Genomic DNA, 22,500 nt, shown 5'->3' on the forward strand with positions numbered 1-22,500 from the left:
TATATACCGCATAAACACACACCTCATGGTAACTTTTTCCATGGCTGAGTCTCGGAATTCAATAACATTCTACAAAAAGAAAATGAAATTGATTTCTCTTTTAACCTTCCTTTACAGATCAGTGTTGCCCTCTTGGTGTTGGTGGCATTTTTCGCCCTTCTGGAACTGACTGGAGCCCTTCCAGCACCTGAACCCAGCCGACGGTTCTTCTTTGGAGGTAGTCCCTATGGATTCGGCGGCTATGGCTATAGACCACATGGCTTTGGCTTTGGCTACGGTGGATACGGAGGCGGATTCGGGGGCTTTGGTGGCAGCTACGGAGGATTTGGAGGATTCTACGGGTGATTTTTCTCCTTGAAGATATGAAAATTAAATCAACTATTGTCTTCAAGATATCATTCTGATAAATCTTTTGCAGAAACAGCCAAGGAATCATTTTGTTTTAGTAAATAAAAAGTCTATTATTTTTATATCATAATAAAACTTTATATTTTTGAAAATGATTTTAATATGCCCTTTTCTCCTTCCAATATCTTTTGAAATGGTGATGAATTTATAAATGTTTGAGGAAATTTAGTTCAAGAAGTGAATATCTACCAATCAGTTATTCATTGACAATGTATTATTAAAGATTTTAGTAGAGTTTCCACTTCTTGTATTCAAGGGCTTAAAGACCACTCATGAATGGCACAGGCAAGTGACAGTGACAATATTTTATCATGCAGGACAATCCCCTAGATACTGACCATATATACTTATGATCAGCGCCCAAGCCCCCTCTCCTCCCAAGCTAGGACCATGGAGGGCCAAGCAATGTCTGCTGATGACTCAGCACATATATATATATATATATATATATATATATATATATATATATATATATATATATATATATATATATATATATATATATATATATATGGGTTCCCCCAAACTCCCCATCCATAGCTTACAAGAATGGTGAGGTTTTAGTGACCAAAGAAAGTAACGAGTTTGAGGAATACTCGAACCCCAGTCTAGCGTTCAACAGCCAGGGATATTACCACATCGGCCACCATAACCCTAATTAGCTAAATGATTAGTAAGTGAATCATCCTTTTTATAGTGTCCCCTTGTGATGAGAATTAATGTGTAGACAATTCCTTTAAATTTTTTCTTTTTACCTTTAATATTAAAATAGAAATTGCTATTGCCAACAGTTGTGCCCTTTCCTTAGATAATAACGGTGGCTGTTACTCAAACTCTGGAAAGTCCTTTTTGTGCTTGTGCCTCTATTACAGGTTCTTAACATAAAGAAAAACCATTTGCACCAAAAGTGTCTGAATAGAATTTTTAAAAAAATAATTAGAAATAATTGTGGAATACTCTGGTCTAGGAGATAGGTTGGTGTAATTGTTCACCTCCAAGATAATTAGAAATTCACCTTTAAGGCGCATGCTTCTTCCCACAGTCCTACTTGAATAATTTTACTCGCAATGATGTTTAAAAGATGTGCAACAATCATACTAAGCCGAATAGAGAGACAGCTAGATTTTAATCAACCTAGAGAGTAGGGAGGCTTTAGAAATGGGTATTTAACAACTGTCCATGTCATGTAATTTATCAGCTAATGAAAAAAATAACAAAATATGAAAATCCACTATATATGACACTCATAGACAATGGGAAAATTTTTGATTTTGTCAAAATTTCAACATTATTGAAGGCCCCTCAAAATCAAAGAGGGGATGAATCTCATGTTAGAATACGTTGGAAATATCTGTCATTTAGTACAGTAATCCTGAAACTATAATAAAATACTGAGAAAATTCTAATTAAGAAAGAAGTTAAACAAGCAGAACCCAATTCTCATACATCATTCACAGTATGCCTAGATGAACTTTTCATAGTGGAAACGAAAATTAAGGAATTAACTTTAATAGGGAATATCTTAAAAACTTACGATTTTCAGATGACATAATTTTATCTAGTGAAACATCGGAAGAATGGCAAAACATGATAGAGTATTTGAACAAAAAAAAAAAAAAAAAAAAAAAAAAAAAAAAAAAAAAAAAAAAAAAAAAAAAAAAAAAAAAACAGACATGAAGAACTGAAAATGAATATGAGTAAAACCAGATAATGTTTAACGAAAATGCAGACAACAAAACAGGGTTAGGGACAAACTTATAGAGATTGTTCATGAACATACGTACTCAAGATAGGTAGTAAGTTTCTCTCCAGGAAGTGAGACTAAAATGGTAGAGAAAATTAGATTATGAAAAGTAAAATACCACTAAAATGAAAAGTATTTAATCAGATGGTCTAACCAGTTTTCACTGAATCATCTGAAATTTATAACTTAGAACATAAGCTAGTTAGAACTCAAAGACTATGGGAAGAAAATGATTAGATTAACACTACGAGACTGAAAAAGAAAAGATGGGTACGATAGCAAACTAAGGTAGAGGGTATTCTAACAATAATTAAGAAAAAGATATGGACGTAACCAGAATACATAATGAGAACGACAAATAATAGACGGACACTAAGATATAGAGAATGGGTCCCTATTTATTGCAAACAAAACAGGAAAAGGGAGAGCAGACAATTAATTAATGAGCTAAGAAAATTTACGGATACAGACTGGCATAGAAAGACCATAAACAGATGCGTGTGGAATATATATCTGAGGGCTTTTGTCCTGCAATGGATTGCCAAACTCTGATGATGATGAATACAATATATATATATATATATATATATATATATATATATATATATATATATATATATATATATATATATATATATATATATATATATATATACATATATATATTCGTAAAAGAATATTATTGATATGTAACATCAACTATTTCACTGTATACGAAAAATACAATTAATTGGTAAAAGTTATATTCGAAATATGAAATAACAGATATATAAATTTGAAAATAAAATTTTTAAGTCACTTGAAATATCGAAACAACATATGGAGTAGAAAAACCGAAATTATCATCAGTATTTTGTTATATCTAATGATGAGAGAGAGAGAGAGAGAGAGAGAGAGAGAGAGAGAGAGAGAGAGAGAGAGAGAGAGAGAGAGAGAGAGAGAGAGAGAGAGAGAGAGAGAGAGAGAGAGAGAGAGAGAGAGAATATGTACCAATACATTAGTTTTGAGATTATTCAACCACTGGAAAATACGTGAAAATATAATCCAGGGTTTGATATCATTTTAAATATTGATTATAATTTTGATTTCTATGTCAGCCCTAAAAATTAAAGGAACATTAGCATTAAAATTAGTAAAGCTTTTAGGTATTCAAGTTGTATAGTTCTAAGTCATAACTCACATGTATTGTAAAGCGTTTGGTTTTTGTAAATGAATTCTGTAATTAATTCAGTAATTTTCCCTAAAAGGAAACAAGATGAAATAGAAAAGTAAATTAGGCACCGATAACGTAAAGTAAATTATAATTTGTTCCTGAAAAGGGAATTTTCAATTGTGGTTCCGTTGGATCTCATCGCCAAGAGATGTGAAGGTCAGTAGACTTCAAGGACTCAAATCCGGCACCTGTTTTTCTCGGGTACGTTTTGGCATCGAGATATAAGAATATTTGGCAACTCTTTTGATTTATTTCCATTAAGAATGTGTGGGCCATTTCAAAACTTCCCGATAAACAATAAATATAAAGGACAGAATAACGCAATGATGCAAATGAGAGAAAATAAAAGAAAGAGAGTGATAGATAAGGAAATAATCAACTCTGACAACTTGGTAACAAAAGACAAACGCAATATATCAATTTTCTATCAAGTAACTTCACTTTCTATTACATATTTTCTTTGCATCACGTATCGCGATTATTCAGAAAAATATGAACTAAATAAATTTTAATAAACAAGTGTATATATATATGTATATATATATATATATATATATATATATATATATATATATATATATATATATATATATATATATATATATTTGTATATGTAGACATATATGTTTAGGCATATATAAATTTATATAAATATATATATATATATATATATATATATATATATATATATATATATATATATATATATATATATATATATATATATATATATATATATATATATATATATATATATATATTTGGGCTCAAGCCATGACGCCCTGATGGAAGGTTCCTTCAGTAGCTTCCTAGGGTATATTTAACTACAGTGGATATTCCCAGAGAATTAAACTAAAGGTTTTCACAGAATTCTAACTTCTAGTGCGAGTACCCTAAAGGTTTCCCTCTAGGATATCGTATATCAACAGAGGACGCATGTATTAACACGCCACATAGCTATCTACACCCCATATAGAGTTAACACTTCGATATGGAAAGGTGGCTGAGTAACTGAGGAGCCGTTCCACAGTTACTCTCATCCGTGGCTGTTTTTGGTACTCGAGACGTAAACAAACGGGCGCCATTGCTAAATGACGTCACGTCCGTCCTCATTCTTTCGTCTGTAGCTTCTTTGCTAAGTCGGATTTTTCCCAAGTGCTTTCTTTATCAGCTTACATCGCCGTTATGTCGCTACCTTCAGCCTCGCCTTCTTCTGGAAAGTTGAGTAACAGGTCCCAGTAGTGTTTAAATAAGCTCTAGCCGTAAAGTAACTTCTACTTTTCGTAAAATATTGTGTTTTGTGGCAGAGCTGTGCCGATACCGGACGCGCCATTTTACGGCGCCGCTGTTCATGTTGCATGATTTATTTAGTTAGCCAGAACAGCCTTCTCCGGTCATTTAACTAATTAATATTATTAGTTATTTAGTCTTCATAGCTAGGGAATCTTTATATCGTGTTTTAGCGCTCATCAGACTCGGTCGCTGTTCGACCCCATACTAGATCGCTAGCTTAGCCCCTAGGCTGGACAGCCTAGTGCTTGTTTTCATGCATCATATATATCAGTGTTCCTAAGTTAAGTTATGAAGATTGTGGCATTATTAAACATCCTATTTACTGTGATGTAAGCGTTTTTGGGACTGTGTTGATTGTGTATCAACCCCCCTCCTAACCTAATGTAGGAACCTTAATATGCTCCCTATTCCCCCTGCCTGCGGGCATTCCCTCTGGGTAGACTTGCTTTCCCTACTATATAGGGGAATCTCGTCTACAACCAGAGTATTTATCGCTTCTCTGCCTACCCTAAGGGAATGAACCCTCTTAGGGTCGTGCCTGAAATTTTAGGAAGGGCCCTGCCCTTCCTCAGTTGCACTGGGTTGGGTTACTCCTTCCTCCCTGCAACTAGCGATGTGTCTTTCAGGCTTTCCTAGCCTAGGAGTTAGTCCTCCTAATCTAGGTTAAGCTCTGGGGGTAGACTCTGTCTTATTATAGTTTGGGACGGTACATTAGTACCGTTCTTGATCTGGGCTACCTATCCTAGGTTAGGGAGCGTTCTCCCTTACCTTGGTGGCCGTTCTCATGCAGAGTCTCTTCTTTAGAAAGACCCAATCTTCTCCCTCCCCACCTATCCCTTTGGTGTAGGCTTGCCTACACACCTCTGTCCTTAGTCCTACAACTCCTCCCTTGGGTGGAGTGGTAGGGCTAATTTGTTCTCCTGCTAGCTGGCCGTTCTGGTACACTTACCCTTCATAGCATTCTATGGGGGTGGTTGCCGGCGGCGGTCCTGCCAGCGGGGGATTCCCCTCTCTTTGAGTGCCCTCTATCCCTCCCTTGGATTACCACAGGCACCCGGCCACCTGCCGGCTCCCTGCCGCCGGATGTTAGGAGTATCCACTCCTATCATGAGTGCACTCTCTCTGGAGGGATGCCGGAGGGGTATAGGATCTTACCCCTTCCATCCCTCCTTACCTTTCTCTCTTTCTATCCTGGTGCCGGTCCCTTGCCGTCTCTACTGCCGGCGATAACCGTCACTACCTCAGGTGACATTCTTTCATAAGATGCCTCCCCCCTCTAAGACGTCAGCCTTCCGTGTGCCGGAGGCTGCCGCCTTCCATCGACATACCGCCGACGTCCCACCCCTCATTTTACCTAGTAACAGCCGGCCGACTTTCGGAGTCTGCCACCCGCATGCCGGCATTGATTGCCGGCAATATAGGTATACAACCATTTACATATCTATCTTATGAATTGATCCAAGGCTCACCATGCCGTCAGCCTTCGGCTGCCGGAGCCGCCGCCCCCTGTCGACGACCCGCCGCTGTGCCGGCGGTCGCCACTATAGTATTATCCTTATAGATGCTCAGTGTGTCTGCCTTGATGCCTTCCACCCTGCAGGACCGGCCTCCGGTGTGCAGTCGGTCTGCCGGCACCCTCATGAGACGTTAAGGGACATGTACCCCTTCCCTGGCTGCCGGCAACATGCCGACAGTCAATATGCTGCAGCCAGATGGCTTGGCCACTTCCATATAGGTATTGTCTTACCATCCAAGATTGTGGCTATGCTGTCTGATTGCATATTACAATAATTCCAGCATACTCTGTGTATCTTAGTGCAGTCGATTGCCGGAACCTACATCTAATTAGGGGTTTATCCTATTTCCCCTCTCCCCCAGGGATCTGAGTGGTCTCAGACCCTATTACACTCTGTGGACAATTCCTGTTAAAAGCCTAGCTTGGCTCATCCATACGGATTTCCCTCATTGTGACCTTCGGGTACAAAGGAATTGTCTACGGATAAGGTTACGGTAACCGGCTGGGCGGGATTCACAAGTATGTGTCTATCTACTTCCTTTCCCGCTCAATAATCTTAAACATTAATATGTTCTTATAATTAAGTTATTCTTAACTTTAGATTAAGTTATTCTTAACTTTAGATTAAGTTATTCTTAATTTTAGGGTAATGTAAGTCATTCTTATGCCATATGTACTCATGATCTCTTTCTTTACAGGAGGAGTATTTGAAGTGTGAGAGTAATTTCTGCGGGGTGAAGCACCCGGACTTCTACGGGCACAAGGCGTGCTGGACCCACGCTTCCTGCGCCGCCAAGAAAGGCGACTTGAAGTATTGGGACCCGCAGAACTGTACAGTTTGCAAAAGTCTTCTTGTCGAGGCGTTCGACGATCCTCCTACTGCGGAGGCAATGGACATTGCTAGGGAGAAGCTACGCAAATTGGTGCGTGGCTTCCAGAAGAATGCCATTGGACCATACCTTCCCAACGAAGACTTGAGGGCCTTGCTTTTCCCAAAAGCATCAAAAGATTCAGTGGTTCCCCGTGATCAGATCCCCACCGTCCAGATCGTGGTTGAACCTGACGCAGTTATGGCACAGTCCATGCGTGAGTGCCTTCTTGATTCCGACAACGTGGAACGTATGTCGGAAGTGTCGGAAGAGACGGAGAAGAACCTCACGGGCGAGGATCTCGACTGTGAGGAAGATCAGGTGGAATACCCTGATTCGGAGACCGAGGTTGCTCCTGCTCCCCCAGCAACTCCTGCACCGTCCAAGGAACCTGTTCCTTCGACTTCTGCCACCCCGGACCCTCTTCCATCGGCCACTCAAGAGGTCTTCAAAATGCTTGAAGCCCTAATGGACAAGAAGCTGCGAGAGACTCAAGAGCAATTCCGGACGACTCTCGTCGGCTTCAAACAACTGAAAAGGATTTCGGTTAAGGACCTCCCCACCTGCTCGGAAGCTAACCCATGGAGATACGCCGAGCATATGCAAATTACAACTGGCAAGATTTACATCAGTGAAAGGGTTGGCTCTATCTTGCTGGAAGAAGTGGAATTCTTCCCAAATTTCGAGGCTTATCCGGACTGTTACGTCCGGCTCAAGTCCGAACCAGCCTGAAAGGAGGAGACCGAACCAAAAGAAGTTATTGTGTTCGATCTCGCGAAGGCCCAAGGTATGTTAGCTCAGGCAGTGAAGAGTCGGTGTTTCACTAACTCCAAGATGCCGGAGCTTAGTAAAAAGAATCCAACCTTCGTTGCGCCAAATTCTGCGACCTTCCCCTTCATTGAAAAGGCCTTCACAGCGGTCATAAAGGCAGTGGAGGAAGGGAAACTTTGTCCTACACTGGAGGAGTGCAGACCCTTCTCCATTACCCTTCCCCCCAATGATAGGCACTGGAAAGACATCCAGTCTACCTTCACGGTAGGAAAACTGGAGCCTGATGTAGCCTGTCGTCAATTCAATGATGACCTCCCAAGGCTGAACGATCACCTCCTCCGTAGGGAACAGGATACGAAGGAGAGACTCACCGCTTCGCTGTCCCATCAGGTACAGCTCGAACTCATGGCCGGGGATACCAGAGTCCCGGACTTTTATATGGTCCTCGCTAAGTCGCACCTGGCGACTGTAACCAAGGACCTATATAGCTTCACTAGGGCTCGCAGAGCCTATCGAGAATTCGTGTTCGCTAACGCAACGGTGAAACACGAACCCCGGAAACTGATTTCCTCCAATATCTGGGGCAAGTATCTCTTCCCATCTACCTTGGTGAAAGAGATAGTGGACAAAGCTGCCACGGAGAATAGGAACCTTCTCCATAAGTAGGGCATGTCCCGCAAGAGGAAGTCCTCTCAGGATGATGGCCCTCAGCCTAAGAGGAAAGCCTCGAAGCCCAGACCCCAGCAACGTTAACCGAGACGACAGTTTCCGGGTCCCGCTACTCCCCAAGTGGCTACGCAGCCGCAACAGACCTTTCAGTTGGTCCCCCAACCGGTGGTGTCGCAGTCGCCGGTCTTCACCCCTGCATATGAGCAACACTCGACTACCTTTCGTCCCAGAAGTAGGGGCTCAGGCAGAGGTTCCGGCAGAGATTCTTCTCGCCGTCCCTCCAGAGGCAGAGGAGGAAGGGGAGCTAGCGGCCGAGGTGGCAAACCCTCGGGACACCAGAAGCAATGATGTGCTTCCGGTGGGAGGAAGACTCCGCCAATTCCAGGATCGTTGGACCTTCGATTTCTGGGCACACAGCATCGTCAAGAAGGGACTGGGCTGGAGCTGAACTCAACCACCCCCAGCCTTCCAGCAATTCTTCCAACAGTCAACCCCCCTCCTGGAAGAATATGTCCTGGAACTCTTGAACAAGAAGGTGATCAGGAGGGTAAAGTCATCCAGGTTCCAAGGGAGACTCTTTTGCGTTCCCAAGAAAGACTCCGACAAACTCAGAGTCATTCTAGACTTATCCCCTCTCAACAAGTTCATTGCGAACAACAAATTGAAGATGCTGACTCTGCAAAAAATAAGGATCCTTCTGCCTCAAAGGGCCTACACGGTCTCCTTAGACCTGGCGGATGCCTACTGGCACATCCCAATGAATCATTACGCTTCCTCCTACCTAGGATTTCGACTCCAAAGGAAAAGTTACGCCTTCAGGGCCATGCCCTTCGGGCTCAATGTGGCTCCACGGATCTTCACCAAGCTGGCAGACGCAATCGTCCAACAGCTACATCTTCAGAGCGTCCAAGTGTTGGCCTACCTAGACGACTGGCTAGTCTGGTCGACATCGCCCGAAGATTGTGTGTGAGCCTTGTAACAAAGTCACCCAGTTCCTAGAGCATCTGGGCTTCAAGATAAACGCTGAGAAATCTCGCCTCTCTCTAGCTCAGACGTTCCAATGGTTGGGAATCCATTGGGATCTTCAGTCACACCGCCTTTCCATCCCACAAAAGAAAAGAAAGAAAATAGCAGGGTCTGTCAGAAGGCTTCTAAAATCCAAACGGATCTCAAGACGACAGCAGGAACAAGTCCTCGGCTCTCTACAGTTCGCCTCTGTGACAAACCCAGTGCTTCGCGCACAGCTAAAGGATGCCGCGGGAGTCTGGAGACGTTTCACATCCATCGCTCGAAGAGACCTCAAGAGACAGCTTCCAAACAGACTTCGCCTACTCTTAAAGCCGTGGTCGGAGGCAAAGGCCCTGAAAAGGTCTATCCCTCTTCAACACCCGCCTCCATCGATCAACATCCACACGGACGCTTCACTGGAGGGTTGGGGAGGTCACTCCCACCAACAACAGGTTCAAGGAACATGGTCTCCCCTATTCAAGACGTTTCACATCAACATCTTGGAGGCCATGGCGGTTCTTCTCATCTGAAGAAACTCTCCCCGCCTCCCTCGATCCACATTCGTCTGACTCTGGACAACTCGGTGGTAGTCAGATGTCTCAATCGTCAGGGCTCGAGATCGCCCCAGATAAATCAGGTACTTCTTCTGATCTTTCATTTGCCAGAAAGGAAGAAATGGCACCTGTCTGAAGTTCACCTACAAGGATTCCGCAACGTGACGGCGGAAGCTCTATCGAGGACAAGCCCAATAGAGTCGGAATGGTCTCTAGATGCAAGGTCATTCTCCTTCATCTCTCACCAAGTCCCGTAACTTCAGATCGATCTCTTTGCGACGAGCGACAACAATCAACTTCCTCGATATGTGGCTCCGTATGAGGACCCCAAGGCAGAAGCAGTGGATGCCATGTCACTGGATTGGAACAGATGGTCCAGGATATACCTGTTCCCCCTTCCCAACCTTCTGCTGAATGTCCTCTCCAAACTGAGAACCTTCAAAGGGACAGCGGCCCTAGTGGCTCCCAATTGGCCCCGGAGCAATTGGTACCCCCTGGTCCTGGAGCTGCAGCCCACGCTGATTCCCCTACCGGGTCTAGTTCTCTCGCAACAAGTACAGAAGTCGACTGCCTTCGCTTCATCACTGAAAGTCAGGGACCTTCATCTCATGATTTTCTCTCCTTAGCCGTAAAGAAAAGGTTTGGAATCTCGAAGAAAAGCTTAGACTTCCTCGAGGAGTACAAGACTGAATCTACCAGACGGTAATACGAATCTTCCTGGAGAAAGTGGGTTTCATTCGTCAAGGCAAAAAATGCTACGGAAATCACCATTGATTTTTGTATGTTCTTCTTTATTCACCTTCATGGACAAGGCTTAGCGGCCAACACGATTTCCACCTGTTGGTACTTGCTTCTGAATCAAGTATAAAAGAACAAGTCTTTCCAATTACCTCGGACTGATAAAAGATGAGGATGAAATTAAGAGAAACAAAAACTATGAAAAAATCAACTACTCTTTGCCGTAATAATCCCCTCCAGTAAGAACTGGTTAGTGTTGGTCATAAAAAGATAGAAAGGGACATTCCAGAGGCACTGTCTCTCTCTAATGAACATCTGACATGCAGCATTTACATCAATTGTTACCTATATAGTCCACATATATGTTTGATTTTCTATTATTTTTTTTTTTTTTTTATTATTCCACTTAACTTCTACGAGACCCTCAATGCAGCCTTATTCTTTAGGTCTCTTATATTTCTTTAAATCTTTACCATTTTCTTCTTCTCCAGAAGCGGTTATTTTCGATGACCTTGACAAGCAGAATTCTATGTGATAAATATTTTTATTTTGGGTAGCGGGTGGGAGGAGAGGAACAGAGGTTCTCGTCTAATGACATGTTACAATAAGGTGTGAAGGGAAGATCTTTTCTATAGTCACAGTAATAGGCAGGACAAAATTTCCCTGAAACTATACATTGTAAAATATGAATTTATGTGATCACACCAGGGATATAAAACCATTTCATATACCTGTCGTCGAGTAAAATAAGAACACATCTTTTCAATTTCAAATAGAGACAATCTTATTTGAATCTATAAAGATGCAAGTTTGGATAAAGTCAGTGGAAAGTTGTGAGTCTTGGTTAGAGCTTGATGACGAAGGTGACCAGTGGGACGTATGGAACCTCTTGTTTTTTCTTGTTTTTTTCTTTTTTTTTTTTACATTAAAACTTTGTTATTGTTTTTACTGAATTTTTAGTAATCCTTTGATTTAATGCAATTACTTCTTGTATATTTGAATATTTTAATCCTTTCTTTTTACCTTATATGAGGTATTCTTGACCAATATAGCATATTTTCTCCTCTGCTTATCTCCTCCATAGAGCAAACCCTTTCAACTCCTTATTCTCACAATTATTCTCAAACTTTTCCATCGGACACCCCAAAATTATTGCTAACCCTAATCAGCAATCCGGATAATTTCCATAAGAATTCTCTTTCCTATTTACTTAATTACAATCCATCTGGCATTTCTTTCAAATATCTGATCAACTCTTTTATTTCTATATTAACGACGCTTTGTTTTATATCATATGTTTTATACTCAATATTATCTAGTATTTTCTATTTTTATGAAGGGAAACCAAAGTTCCCTCTCAATTATTCATTGGAAACCTTTCCGCTTTATACGGATTATAATTTATGATATACTGAGAAACCCAATGACAGTCCTGTTAAAGTCATAGAGTAATTAACCTAAAGTTATATTTGAAAATTACTTTAAGATACTTCTTTCTCCTTTTGTATTCAACCAAAAAATCTTTCAATCATTAAAAACCTTTGATATTTTTCCATGCATTTAATTCTCCTTCGAATCTTCTTTGTTTCATATTTTACTTAATTTTGTTTTATTCCCGCCCTCTATCATATAAATTATCCTTTTTCTTTTACCATTCAGCTGAATGTGTATTAACTTTTATTCTTTTCCATAGTTCTAATAGCTCTAATTGTTTTATATAAACATTTCTGCCTTCTGTTTAATCCATAGCAAAGCACAGAACAAATACATTCATAATCTATTTAAGAAAGGAGCTGCTTTAATTGAGGCTTTGGAAATTTGAAATGAGGTAAAAAAAAACAACCTGGAACCTCCTCCAAGCCACCGTTGACTCACGCACCGGACACCTACAGTGCGTAGAAAGAAAGAAAAAAAAAGGAGTCAGGCACACTCTGATCTCCCAAAGACGGCTACAGAATCTTGCAGGACAGCCAGGGTCCGGTATTACCCCGTGATTCCCATTCTTACGCAAGGAATCTCTCAACATTAAAAATATAAGACTTTATAAAAACGAAGTAAATGCACATTTCATTTCTAATAGTCAATCTACAATGGATTATCAGTATGCTAACCAATTACATTGAGTAACACAAGTCTAAACAAGAATCAAACGTTTTATTCGTCATTAAAAGCATAAATTCCTTTAATATTCAGCTGCAGAAAATAGAGTTCTTGGCAACTCTGCGAACTGCGTCCAGCTTCGTATAAATAGAGAGTGTCTGGTGAAGAAGCAAATAATTTCCAGATTCAGTAAAGGAAGCAACATAAATCTTATTCATCATGAAAACGGTAAGATTATTTTGAGATATTATATTACCTTAAACCTTCCAAAGGTTCTTGGAACATATATATTCGGATATTAAATTTCCGTTTCTTGAAAGAGGAAAACAGAGACAATTTATCATGAATCAATTGTATTTTACATCACTAATTTCAAATATTATTGTCGTTGAATGTGTTTAGAAACATTATTATGATAATTGCACATTATATTATTCTTATAGCAATGAGTTATTTATATAATTGAAAAATGCATGCATACACAATGATATACTTGGAATATATATATATATATATATATATATATATATATATATATATATATATATATATATATATATATATATATATATATATATATATATATATATATATATATATGTATTTATAGCTATATCTATATACATGTATATGTATATATATTTATGTATATATACATATATAGATATGTTTGTATATATGCATATACCTGTATGTATGTGTGTGCGTGTGCGGGTGTGTTAATTATTTACTTGTCAACATATAATTCATTTAACTTTTTACATATTAATACACACATCATGGTTTCTTTAGCATAGCTAAGACATAAATAATGATATTTTGGAAAATGATAATGAAATTGATTTCCCTTTCTATCTTTCCTATACAGACCAGTGTTGCCCTCTTGGTGTTGGTGGCATTTTTTGCCCTGATGGAAGTGACTGGAGCCTTTCCAGCACCTGAACCCAGCCGACGGTTCTTCTTTGGAGGTAGTCCCTATGGATTCGGTGGCTATGGCTACAGACCACATGGCTTTGGCTTTGGCTACGGCGGATACGGAGGCGGATTTGGAGGCTTTGGTAGCAGCTACGGCGGATTTGGATTTTACGGCTGATATTCTTCCTTGAAGATGTTGAAAATCACTCCTTCATGATAAACTTTTCTTTACATCATTCGCAAAAAATAGAGGATCTTATATTTGAAAAAGAAGTAAAATAAAAATTTATATTCTAATAAAACTTCATTTTTTTAAAAAACTTTTAATGAGTTATTCTTTTCCTATAATCTTCTTCAAAACAATGTCTAGTTTAGAATTATATAATGCCTGTATTACATTGAAGCAGAGAACATATACCCATTAGTGCTTCAGTGATAATACATTATAGATTTTAATCCTTATATTAAGCTTAATGATGAATCAAGAAGTTATCCTTAATATTTTCTCCCTTTTGGCAATAATTAACGAGTAAAGTACTTTATTGTATTTTGTCTTTATATCTCGAAAAGTAAAGTAATATTTATTTAGGTTATGAACAGTGACTATCAATAAAGAATGCAAGTTAAAAGGACTCATTTTCATTCTGGCTGATCCTTCCTAAAGAAACTGAGTCTGTTACATAAGCTTGTGATTGTCTAAGGATGATTGAATTAAGAAGTCTATCAATGTATGGAAAGGTCAGGACCTTAGTTTGGAGTGATATATCTTCTATTGCAGTTAGTCAAAACAAGAAGGAACCTTTTATGGGACTTTATGCCACAAATGTCTAAATTATAAATCGAAATATTTGAATAATATCGTCGATGGTTTAATGGATCACTCTAGGATATATGATAAGTTCATGATGTTATTTGGCTTCTAAATCAACTATTTTGGATGTCGCCTTTCAAGCAAATGTCTCTTAGCAAATTTATTTCTTGATAAAGATTAATAAACAATAAAATTCCTTTGAATAATTATAAGGCAATAGCAGGGATATCATTTTACTGCCTACGTAAAGTATATATGGTAAAAGACAAACTCGAAATAAACAAGAATGTTTAAATAAATGTGAAACTGACAGTTCAATTACGTTTTATATCGAAACGATATATAGGCTGAAGAATTGAAATCATCTCAAGTATTTTGTGATCTCTAATGAAGTTAGAGAGAGAGAGAGAGAGAGAGAGAGAGAGAGAGAGAGAGAGAGAGAGAGAGAGAGAGAGAGAGAGAATAATGGATATTGAGAATGTTCAGGTACCTGAAAATACGTGAAAATGAGATTCAGGGTTTGATAACAATTTCGAATGAACTACTGAAGGCTGAATATAAAATTGTTTTCTCGCACCTGAACTAAAAATGAGACCGCTGTTAATGTCTCTCAAGCCATCAGTATCAGGATTAATGAACAGAAGTGGTCACTGATGCAGTGAACATGAGTGTCATCACCGGGTAGCTGAGTGCATTAATTCTGATTAATGAATTACTTGATCACTTCAGCAACGCCAGTGAATATTTTGTAATTGTTTTGGTTGATTAACGATTAAAGAAAGCAATAGTCGTTTTGTTAGTTGTATATTCCTCTCCACCTATCCCTCCTTCCATTTGCACCAAACATGACAGCTTTCCTCAAACTTTGATAATTCGCTATTCTCATCAATTGATCGTTACTTTTAAACTAAAAACAGCGAGAATTGTTCTGTCTACTACACTATTGTGTTATTCTGTCTTTTCCCTTTCACTTGACACAAAAGACGACTCATATCTGACGACATAGAAAATCCATCATTTTCTTCGATTAATCAATAATTACTAATTAATAAAGACCCGAATCATTTAAGCAAATGCACCATTGTAATTCCCTGTCCTTCATGTTTCACTCGACACCAAATGTGGCCATTTTCTAGGAAATTTAAGAGTTGATTGTTTTTTTAATTAATTACGAATAAAGAAAATAAAAAAATCAAGCTCTGATCATATTTTCAAAAATACACATTCCAAGTTTCAGGCAGATCTGCTTAGTATTAAGATAAAAGTAGGCTTTTGAAATTAGTAGATCGAAAATGATTAATTACTTGATGAAATAATAATCGATGGTCTGAAACAGCTTTGTGTTCAGTAATCAATAAGTGTTCTCTTTTTTAGTCTACTTATCTAATTTCACGCTGATCCGACGTTCATTAACAGAATTGTATAAATTTCTTTGTTTTTCACTCTTTAATCAATTTTGGAATTAACCGCCGTTGTATAAATAGATAGATACTGACTCATAGAATATACCTACCTGGTTTCATGACGACCAATTCATGAATAACGAAGAAATAGGCATAATATTATAGAACATACATCAAGAACTACAAGAACTACAAGAACAACATAGGATGCGACTTAACAAGCCTTCAGCCTATGAAAATATTAAGTCATACCTTATAAGGATTTTGAAACAATTAGTTTTCGTAGTTAAAGACGTCAATCCATTTATTAATTGATACAGAAGAAAAGTATCAATTGCTCCTGAGAACAGCATTTCCCATTGTTTTTCTGTTGCAACACTTATTCCTCAGCTATGTGAAGATCAGTAGACTTCAAAAATTCTCATATATCACCTTTTTCTCAGGTAATATGTGACATTAGATTTGGGAATATTTGGTAAAAAAAATTTTTATTCCCTTTTATATTATTTCGACTGTTCGAAAACTTACTAGTATACAATAATTTCCAAGGAAAAATTAGTATGAAGATCAAAATGAGCAAAAGGACAGGGAAATATAGCGACATATTGTAGAAGACAACAGGAAAATCATGTCAATGAGTATACAAATATCAGATTTGGCAAACTTGTTCTCTAAATGATACTAATCAAGTCTGGTTGCTTGGTTAATTGGAAACCCAAGATGGCCTCCAGATTGTCTGTTTTTCATTTAGTAAGCTTTGCAACACAACGTCCAAGCCATGCCATGTGTCTTCCTGCTGTTATTGTTCACATACGCAGCTGCAGAGTGATGTACAAGGGAGTGCTTAATGTGAGCACTTACATCTTGCTTTGCAGCCTTTTCTAAAGAAACATTTTATCGCTTCCTGGCAGCTCACTGCAAGTAGGAAATAATATACTGCTGAAATCTTCATTAAAAGAAGTTTATCTCTGAAAGATGTTTAAACACTTTTGTAGAAAAATTATTTTGCTGTGAATGTTATAACATATTAACGAAAAGCAGCATAGAACAAATTTACAATGTTTGACATCAATATGGAATGGTTATGATCCTCTGAGAGAGGTTCATTCTAATTCCATTAACACCATTTTCTCATAAAAGCATCTCAGAAGTATTTGATAAAATGTGACAAGAGGAGACACAGAAGGTCATCCTTTCATACAAGAGTTAAATAACTCTTTATGTGGAGCAAATTTTAAGAACCTTTGAGGAGAGTTATCTCCCTTATCTGCTCTAAATTTAGCTTCTGAGAGACTACTTTTAAGTATAAAAAATATTAGGGATAAATTACTGGTGCACACGACTTTAGCAAACATTTCGTTTTGTCTCTTTACTGGTCCAGTTTATTTAGAAAAAAAAGATAAAAGACTAAAGAGTCAGGGTCACTTAATGGGGTTCTTTTTACGGATATATTCATGTATATTTTGACACTCCATTTCAGGAAAAGAAGGAGGATCAGAGGCCAGAGAAACTAAAGAAATTAGTTTAAATATAGCAAGGTGTTTCTGTAGGTCCTTTTCTGGACAATTTACCTTACATATGACTTATATTAGGAAGAAAATCTCATGAAGGTCTGAGGTTAAAATAATGATAGTAGTTGGTAAAATAGTTAGTAAAATTGGGCGACTGGAATTATTAAATAGATTTGAAACTGAGCATCATAATCCCAAACAAATAGGCAGAGGAGTGGTGTATCAAAGACTCTTTTGATTAAAAAATATAATTCATTAGAATATATATAAGAATAATATTATGATATCTAAAAAGCATTCACATCTCTGAAAATTCTTTGATTAATCCAGCAAAAGTTTTATTTTCCGGAAGGAAAATGACGTTGTATCCATTTGTATCTTTATGAAACATGTTTTTCAACCGTAAAATCCTCCAAATCCACCATATCCGCCACCAAAGCCTCCGAACCCGCCTCCGTATCCACCGTAACCAAAGCCAAAGCCATGTGGTCTGTAGCCATAGCCGCCGAATCCATAGGGACTACCTCCAAAGAAGAACCGTCGGCTGGGTTCAGGTGCTGGAAGGGCTCCAGTCAGTTCCATGAGGGCAAAAAATGCCACCAACACCAAGAGGGCAACACTGATCTGGAAAAGAAATCGAAGGAATCAATTTGCAAAACTTTCAAATAAGACTAAACTTTTATTCGATGCATCAAAAGATGATGAAATGAAATGGAAGCAATTGAAAACGGATATTCATCGAAATAATTTTGTACTTTATAAACATCCGCTTTTAAGAAAAACGTTCCTAGTAGGAAGGAAATGTTTATGGATGAATGTTTGTTTGTTCTGATATCAATACAAATATCTGCATAAATCAATATAATCATCAGATATATAATTGTATGGTTAAAATTGCTTCTAATAAAGTTTTTTGTATGAGTCTATGGTATGAACAACCCATTGTAATTGAAAATGAATATTTCATGAAAAATTAAGGTAAATTGATTTACTATTCAAAGATATTTTCCAATTTGAGTAAAATTTTCTTCATACAATTACGAGATATAATATCAGTTATAAGATTATTTCTTATTGTTTTTTTTTTCATTCTAAAAATTCTTTGATAACCTTACCGTCTTCATGTTGAATGATTGGGAGTTTTGATGTTGGCTTCGTTGATTCCGGAGATCTGTTCATCTCCGTCTTATGAAGACATCAATTTATACGAAAGACGTCTCACAGCGGAAAGTTGCCAACTGCCTCTATTTTGAAACTAGTCTAACAAGTTGCTCCCTACATATTAGGACAAAAAACGTCATACGAAAACAATAACGATTTGTTTTAATATGCACAATTATATCCGTTCCATTTCGCTACAACTGTTGATATACTATTTTTTTCTGTCACTAAAACTGCAGCAATGTTGGCGAAAAGCTCAAGACGAAGTTACGCAATGACGCAAAAAAAGGGTAAATCCCGGTGTTGGTCATCCAGTGAGGTTTGGCAAACGTTCATTACGGCTCCCCACGTTTTTCCCTAACATAATTATGCTGATCGACACATTTCCCCATCTACAAATTCACAAGTATACCTGAATTCTCATTCGGGGTTCTACGTACACATAAATATAAAAATATAAACACGGTGACGTAAAATACATAGACACATATGACGTAGATATAAGCACACACACTCTCTCTCTCACGCACACACACACACACACACACACACACACACACACACATATATATATATATATATATATATATATATATATATATATATATATATATATATATATATATATATATATATATATATATATATATACCAACGCCAACATAGTTGGAGGGAGATTATGATTTACCCCCTATTTGTGTGTTTTTATAAGGGTACCTGACACTTGCACGCATTTGTGGCATGCACTGGCACACATTGATGCGCGAACTCGCGTGAGCGAGTCGTGAAAATGTCGTGAACAGTGCTGGAACTGGCGTGCCAGTGCGTGCCATGCGTGCCCAGAACTTTGAAATGTTTAAAGTTTGTGGCACGCATTGGCACGCACAATATAGTCGTGAAATACTCGTGAACAATGCGCGAACTGGAGTGAACAGTGCGGGAACTGGCGTAAACTGGAGTGAACGATGCGGGAAGTGGCGTGAACTTTATAATGAAGAGAAACTAAAAGGAAACGAAAAAATTAATGAAAAGGAAAGAAATATAAACCTAATAAATTTTTATATTTGCTGTTTTAATGTGAAAAAAAAAAATTATATCTTATTTCAAACTATTTCTATAACTTTATAATGAAGAGAAACAAAAAGGAAACGAAAAAATTAATGAAAAGGAAAGAAAAATCATCCTAATAAATTTTTATATTTGCTGTTTTAATGTGAAAAAAAATGATATCTTATTTCAAACTATTTCTATAACTTTATAATGAAGAGAAACAAAAAGGAAACGAAAAAAATAATGAAAAGGAAAGAAAAATAAACCTAATAAATTTTTATATTTGCTGTTTTAATGTGAAAAAAATGATATCTTATTTCAAACTATTTCTATAACTTTATAATGAAGAGAAACAAAAAGGAAACGAAAAAAATAATGAAAAGGAAAGAAAAATAAACCTAATAAATTTTTATATTTGCTGTTTTAATGTGAAAAAAGTGATATCTTATTTCAAACTATTTCTATAACTTTATAATGAAGAGAAACAAAAAGGAAACGAAAAAATTAATGAAAAGGAAAGAAAAATAAACCTAATAGATTTTTATATTTGCTGTTTTAATGTGAAAAAAAAATGATATCTTATTTCAAACTATTTCTATAACTTTATAATGAAGAGACAAAAAGGAAACAAAAAAATTAATGCAAAGGAAAGGAAAATATAAACCTAATAATTGTTTATATTTTCTGTTTGAATGTAAAAATAAAATGATGTCTTATTTCATGCACACACTTATTTTCCTCTATTACCAATCAAGAGCCAAAACTTTTGTTTTAAATAAAAATGAACTGAAAAATAAACCGAAGAAATTTTTAAGTTTGCTGTTTGAATGTAAAAATAAAATGATGATTTATTTCATCATCTTCTTTATTACCTTAAAATGAAGAGCAAAACAAATTTTTTCTGTTTGCTGTTTTAATGTAAAAATAAAATTATTTCTTATTTCAACACACTTTTTTATCTATTACCTTAAAATCAACAGCCTAAAAACTTTTCATGTTTGCTGCTTTTAATGTTAAAATAAAATGCTTTCTTAATACTTGTACATATTTTATGTCTGCTATCTATATGTAAATCTAATGCTTTCATATTGAAACAAAAATAAAGGGCAACAAAAGATACAAACGAAAAAGATACGTTTCTTCTCCTCAATGCAATGGTGTCTCTGACAGAAAGCATTGTTGTCTCTTCGAAGCCAATCCAAGAATGTCCTCGGGTTGGAGAAGCCCCGTTTTTATATGGAGTGGCCAATTCGTGAACGGGCATGAACTGGTTTGAACAATGCGTGAACGATGCGGAATGATGCGCGAACTCGCGTGAACGTGTCGTGAACTTCTCGTGAACTAGGCGTGCCAATTCGTGCCATGGCGTGAACGTCGCGTGAACTTGTCGTGAACGATACGTGAACTGGAGTAAACTGGTCGTGAACAGTGCGGGAAAAACACCAGTGCGTGCCACAAAGTGGCACGCAAGTGTCAGGTAGGCTATAGTCGTTTGTGTATAGTTGTTAGTGAACACCTTCAAGGCAACGATTTTCATTGTAGAGTAATGAAACTTACAGGGATTAAATGTTATGTAAACACCTTTAAATGATTAGATTTTGGAAGATCGAGGTCAAAGGTCAAGGTCATGGTTAAGCAAAATGTCCATAATCAGTCACAGACACTTCAAACTTGGTTCATATTTGAGTGTATGATAATCCACGCCATTTAATACATGTTAAGGTTAAAAGGTCTTGGTCGAATCTATGGTTAAGGTCAAATAAAAGTCAAATTCCAGTCATCAACCATAGGGCCATAATCTTAATCGCAAAGTGATGAAACTTTCAGCGATTTTAAACTGTTATGTAAAGTGCTAAAAATTATTACATTTTGGAAGGCCAAGGTTAAAATCACGGACGAGTAATACGTCCATATATAAAAATTCATGCCAATTAATACTTTTTAGGGTCAAGGGTCAAGGTTAAGGCCGAGAAAAGGTCGAGAAATAAGGTGCCACGGCGGAGGTCTTCGCTCTACTGAGTGTCCCTCTAGTTGATGATGTTTCCGAAAATTTCACTACTCTCAGCCAGTGATCTTGATCTGCAGAGACTGAAATATTGATGAAGTAAGACTAGCTCTCTATTTGCCTATAAATCATTTCTTTTTCTAAATAATTTCATTGTTCATTCAATGGTCTAAAGATCTTTCATTGATATATATATATATATATATATATATATATATATATATATATATATATATATATATATATATATATATATATATATATATATATATATATATATGTATGTGTCTGTGTGTGTGTCTGTGTCTGTGTCTGTGTGTGTGTGTGTACAATGGTCTAGATTGCCTGAGAAGGGAAAATTGTATGGCTAAAGTGGGTGGGAACAAAAATTAGTGAGGCTCACTATTTGTACCTAATTAAATTTGGATCTTTAGGCTATTTTCTTGCTTTGCATTGAGTTGCTATATTCTGCGGTCCTGAAGACCTCTCGCCGCTCATGATAATTATTCCTTTGATATTTTATGGTGGTTGGCGTCATGCATTTATTGGAACAGACAGATTAGAAATAATGATGACAATGGTACTTTATCTATAAAAAAAGAGGGGTAAATTAGCATCAATAATGATTGAAATGACAGTTATTTTCCATATCAACAGAGAAAGTCCTAAAAAGATCAATACCTTGTCAAAAGACAACAACTTATCCGGGACAATTTTCTGAAAGAAGAAACGAAAGAGATGATTCAGAGGAGCGTTGCAAA

General features: G+C 37.2%; 3 protein-coding genes across 4 annotated transcripts in view; 2 read left to right on the plus strand and 1 right to left on the minus strand.

Annotated features, from left to right (window-relative positions):
• LOC137624951 (keratin-associated protein 19-8-like) overlaps positions 1-428 on the plus strand; it is a 1,014-nt gene extending 586 nt beyond the window's left edge. Inside the window, exon 2 of the mRNA XM_068355884.1 lies at positions 118-428. Within this exon, the coding sequence (XP_068211985.1) occupies positions 118-345 (228 nt within the window). The 3' untranslated portion in view covers positions 346-428. The remainder of the gene's footprint in view (positions 1-117) is intronic.
• Positions 1-14,666, plus strand: part of LOC137624952 (keratin-associated protein 19-8-like) — a 54,321-nt gene extending 39,655 nt beyond the window's left edge. Inside the window, exons 1-2 of one of the 2 annotated variants that reach the window (XM_068355885.1) lie at positions 13,064-13,111; positions 13,752-14,658. In XM_068355885.1, coding sequence (XP_068211986.1) covers positions 13,103-13,111; positions 13,752-13,976 — 234 coding nt within the window. In that variant the 5' untranslated portion in view covers positions 13,064-13,102 and the 3' untranslated portion in view covers positions 13,977-14,658. Of the gene's footprint in view, positions 1-13,063; positions 13,112-13,751 lie in introns of those variants that run through there. The other variant, XM_068355887.1, reaches the window with a different exon arrangement.
• A 2,954-nt stretch (positions 14,667-17,620) lies between these two features.
• On the minus strand, positions 17,621-18,684 carry LOC137624953 (keratin-associated protein 19-8-like). Its single transcript, XM_068355888.1, has 2 exons — positions 18,639-18,684; positions 17,621-18,147 (listed from the first exon to the last, which is right to left on the minus strand). Exons 1-2 carry the CDS (start codon positions 18,645-18,647, stop codon positions 17,920-17,922), a joined length of 237 nt encoding a protein of 78 aa, XP_068211989.1. The 5' UTR covers positions 18,648-18,684; the 3' UTR covers positions 17,621-17,919.
• Positions 18,685-22,500: the final 3,816 nt, after the last annotated feature.

This window comes from Palaemon carinicauda, chromosome 31, assembly GCF_036898095.1.
Source record: "Palaemon carinicauda isolate YSFRI2023 chromosome 31, ASM3689809v2, whole genome shotgun sequence".
NCBI classification, from domain to species: Eukaryota; Metazoa; Arthropoda; class Malacostraca; order Decapoda; family Palaemonidae; genus Palaemon; species Palaemon carinicauda.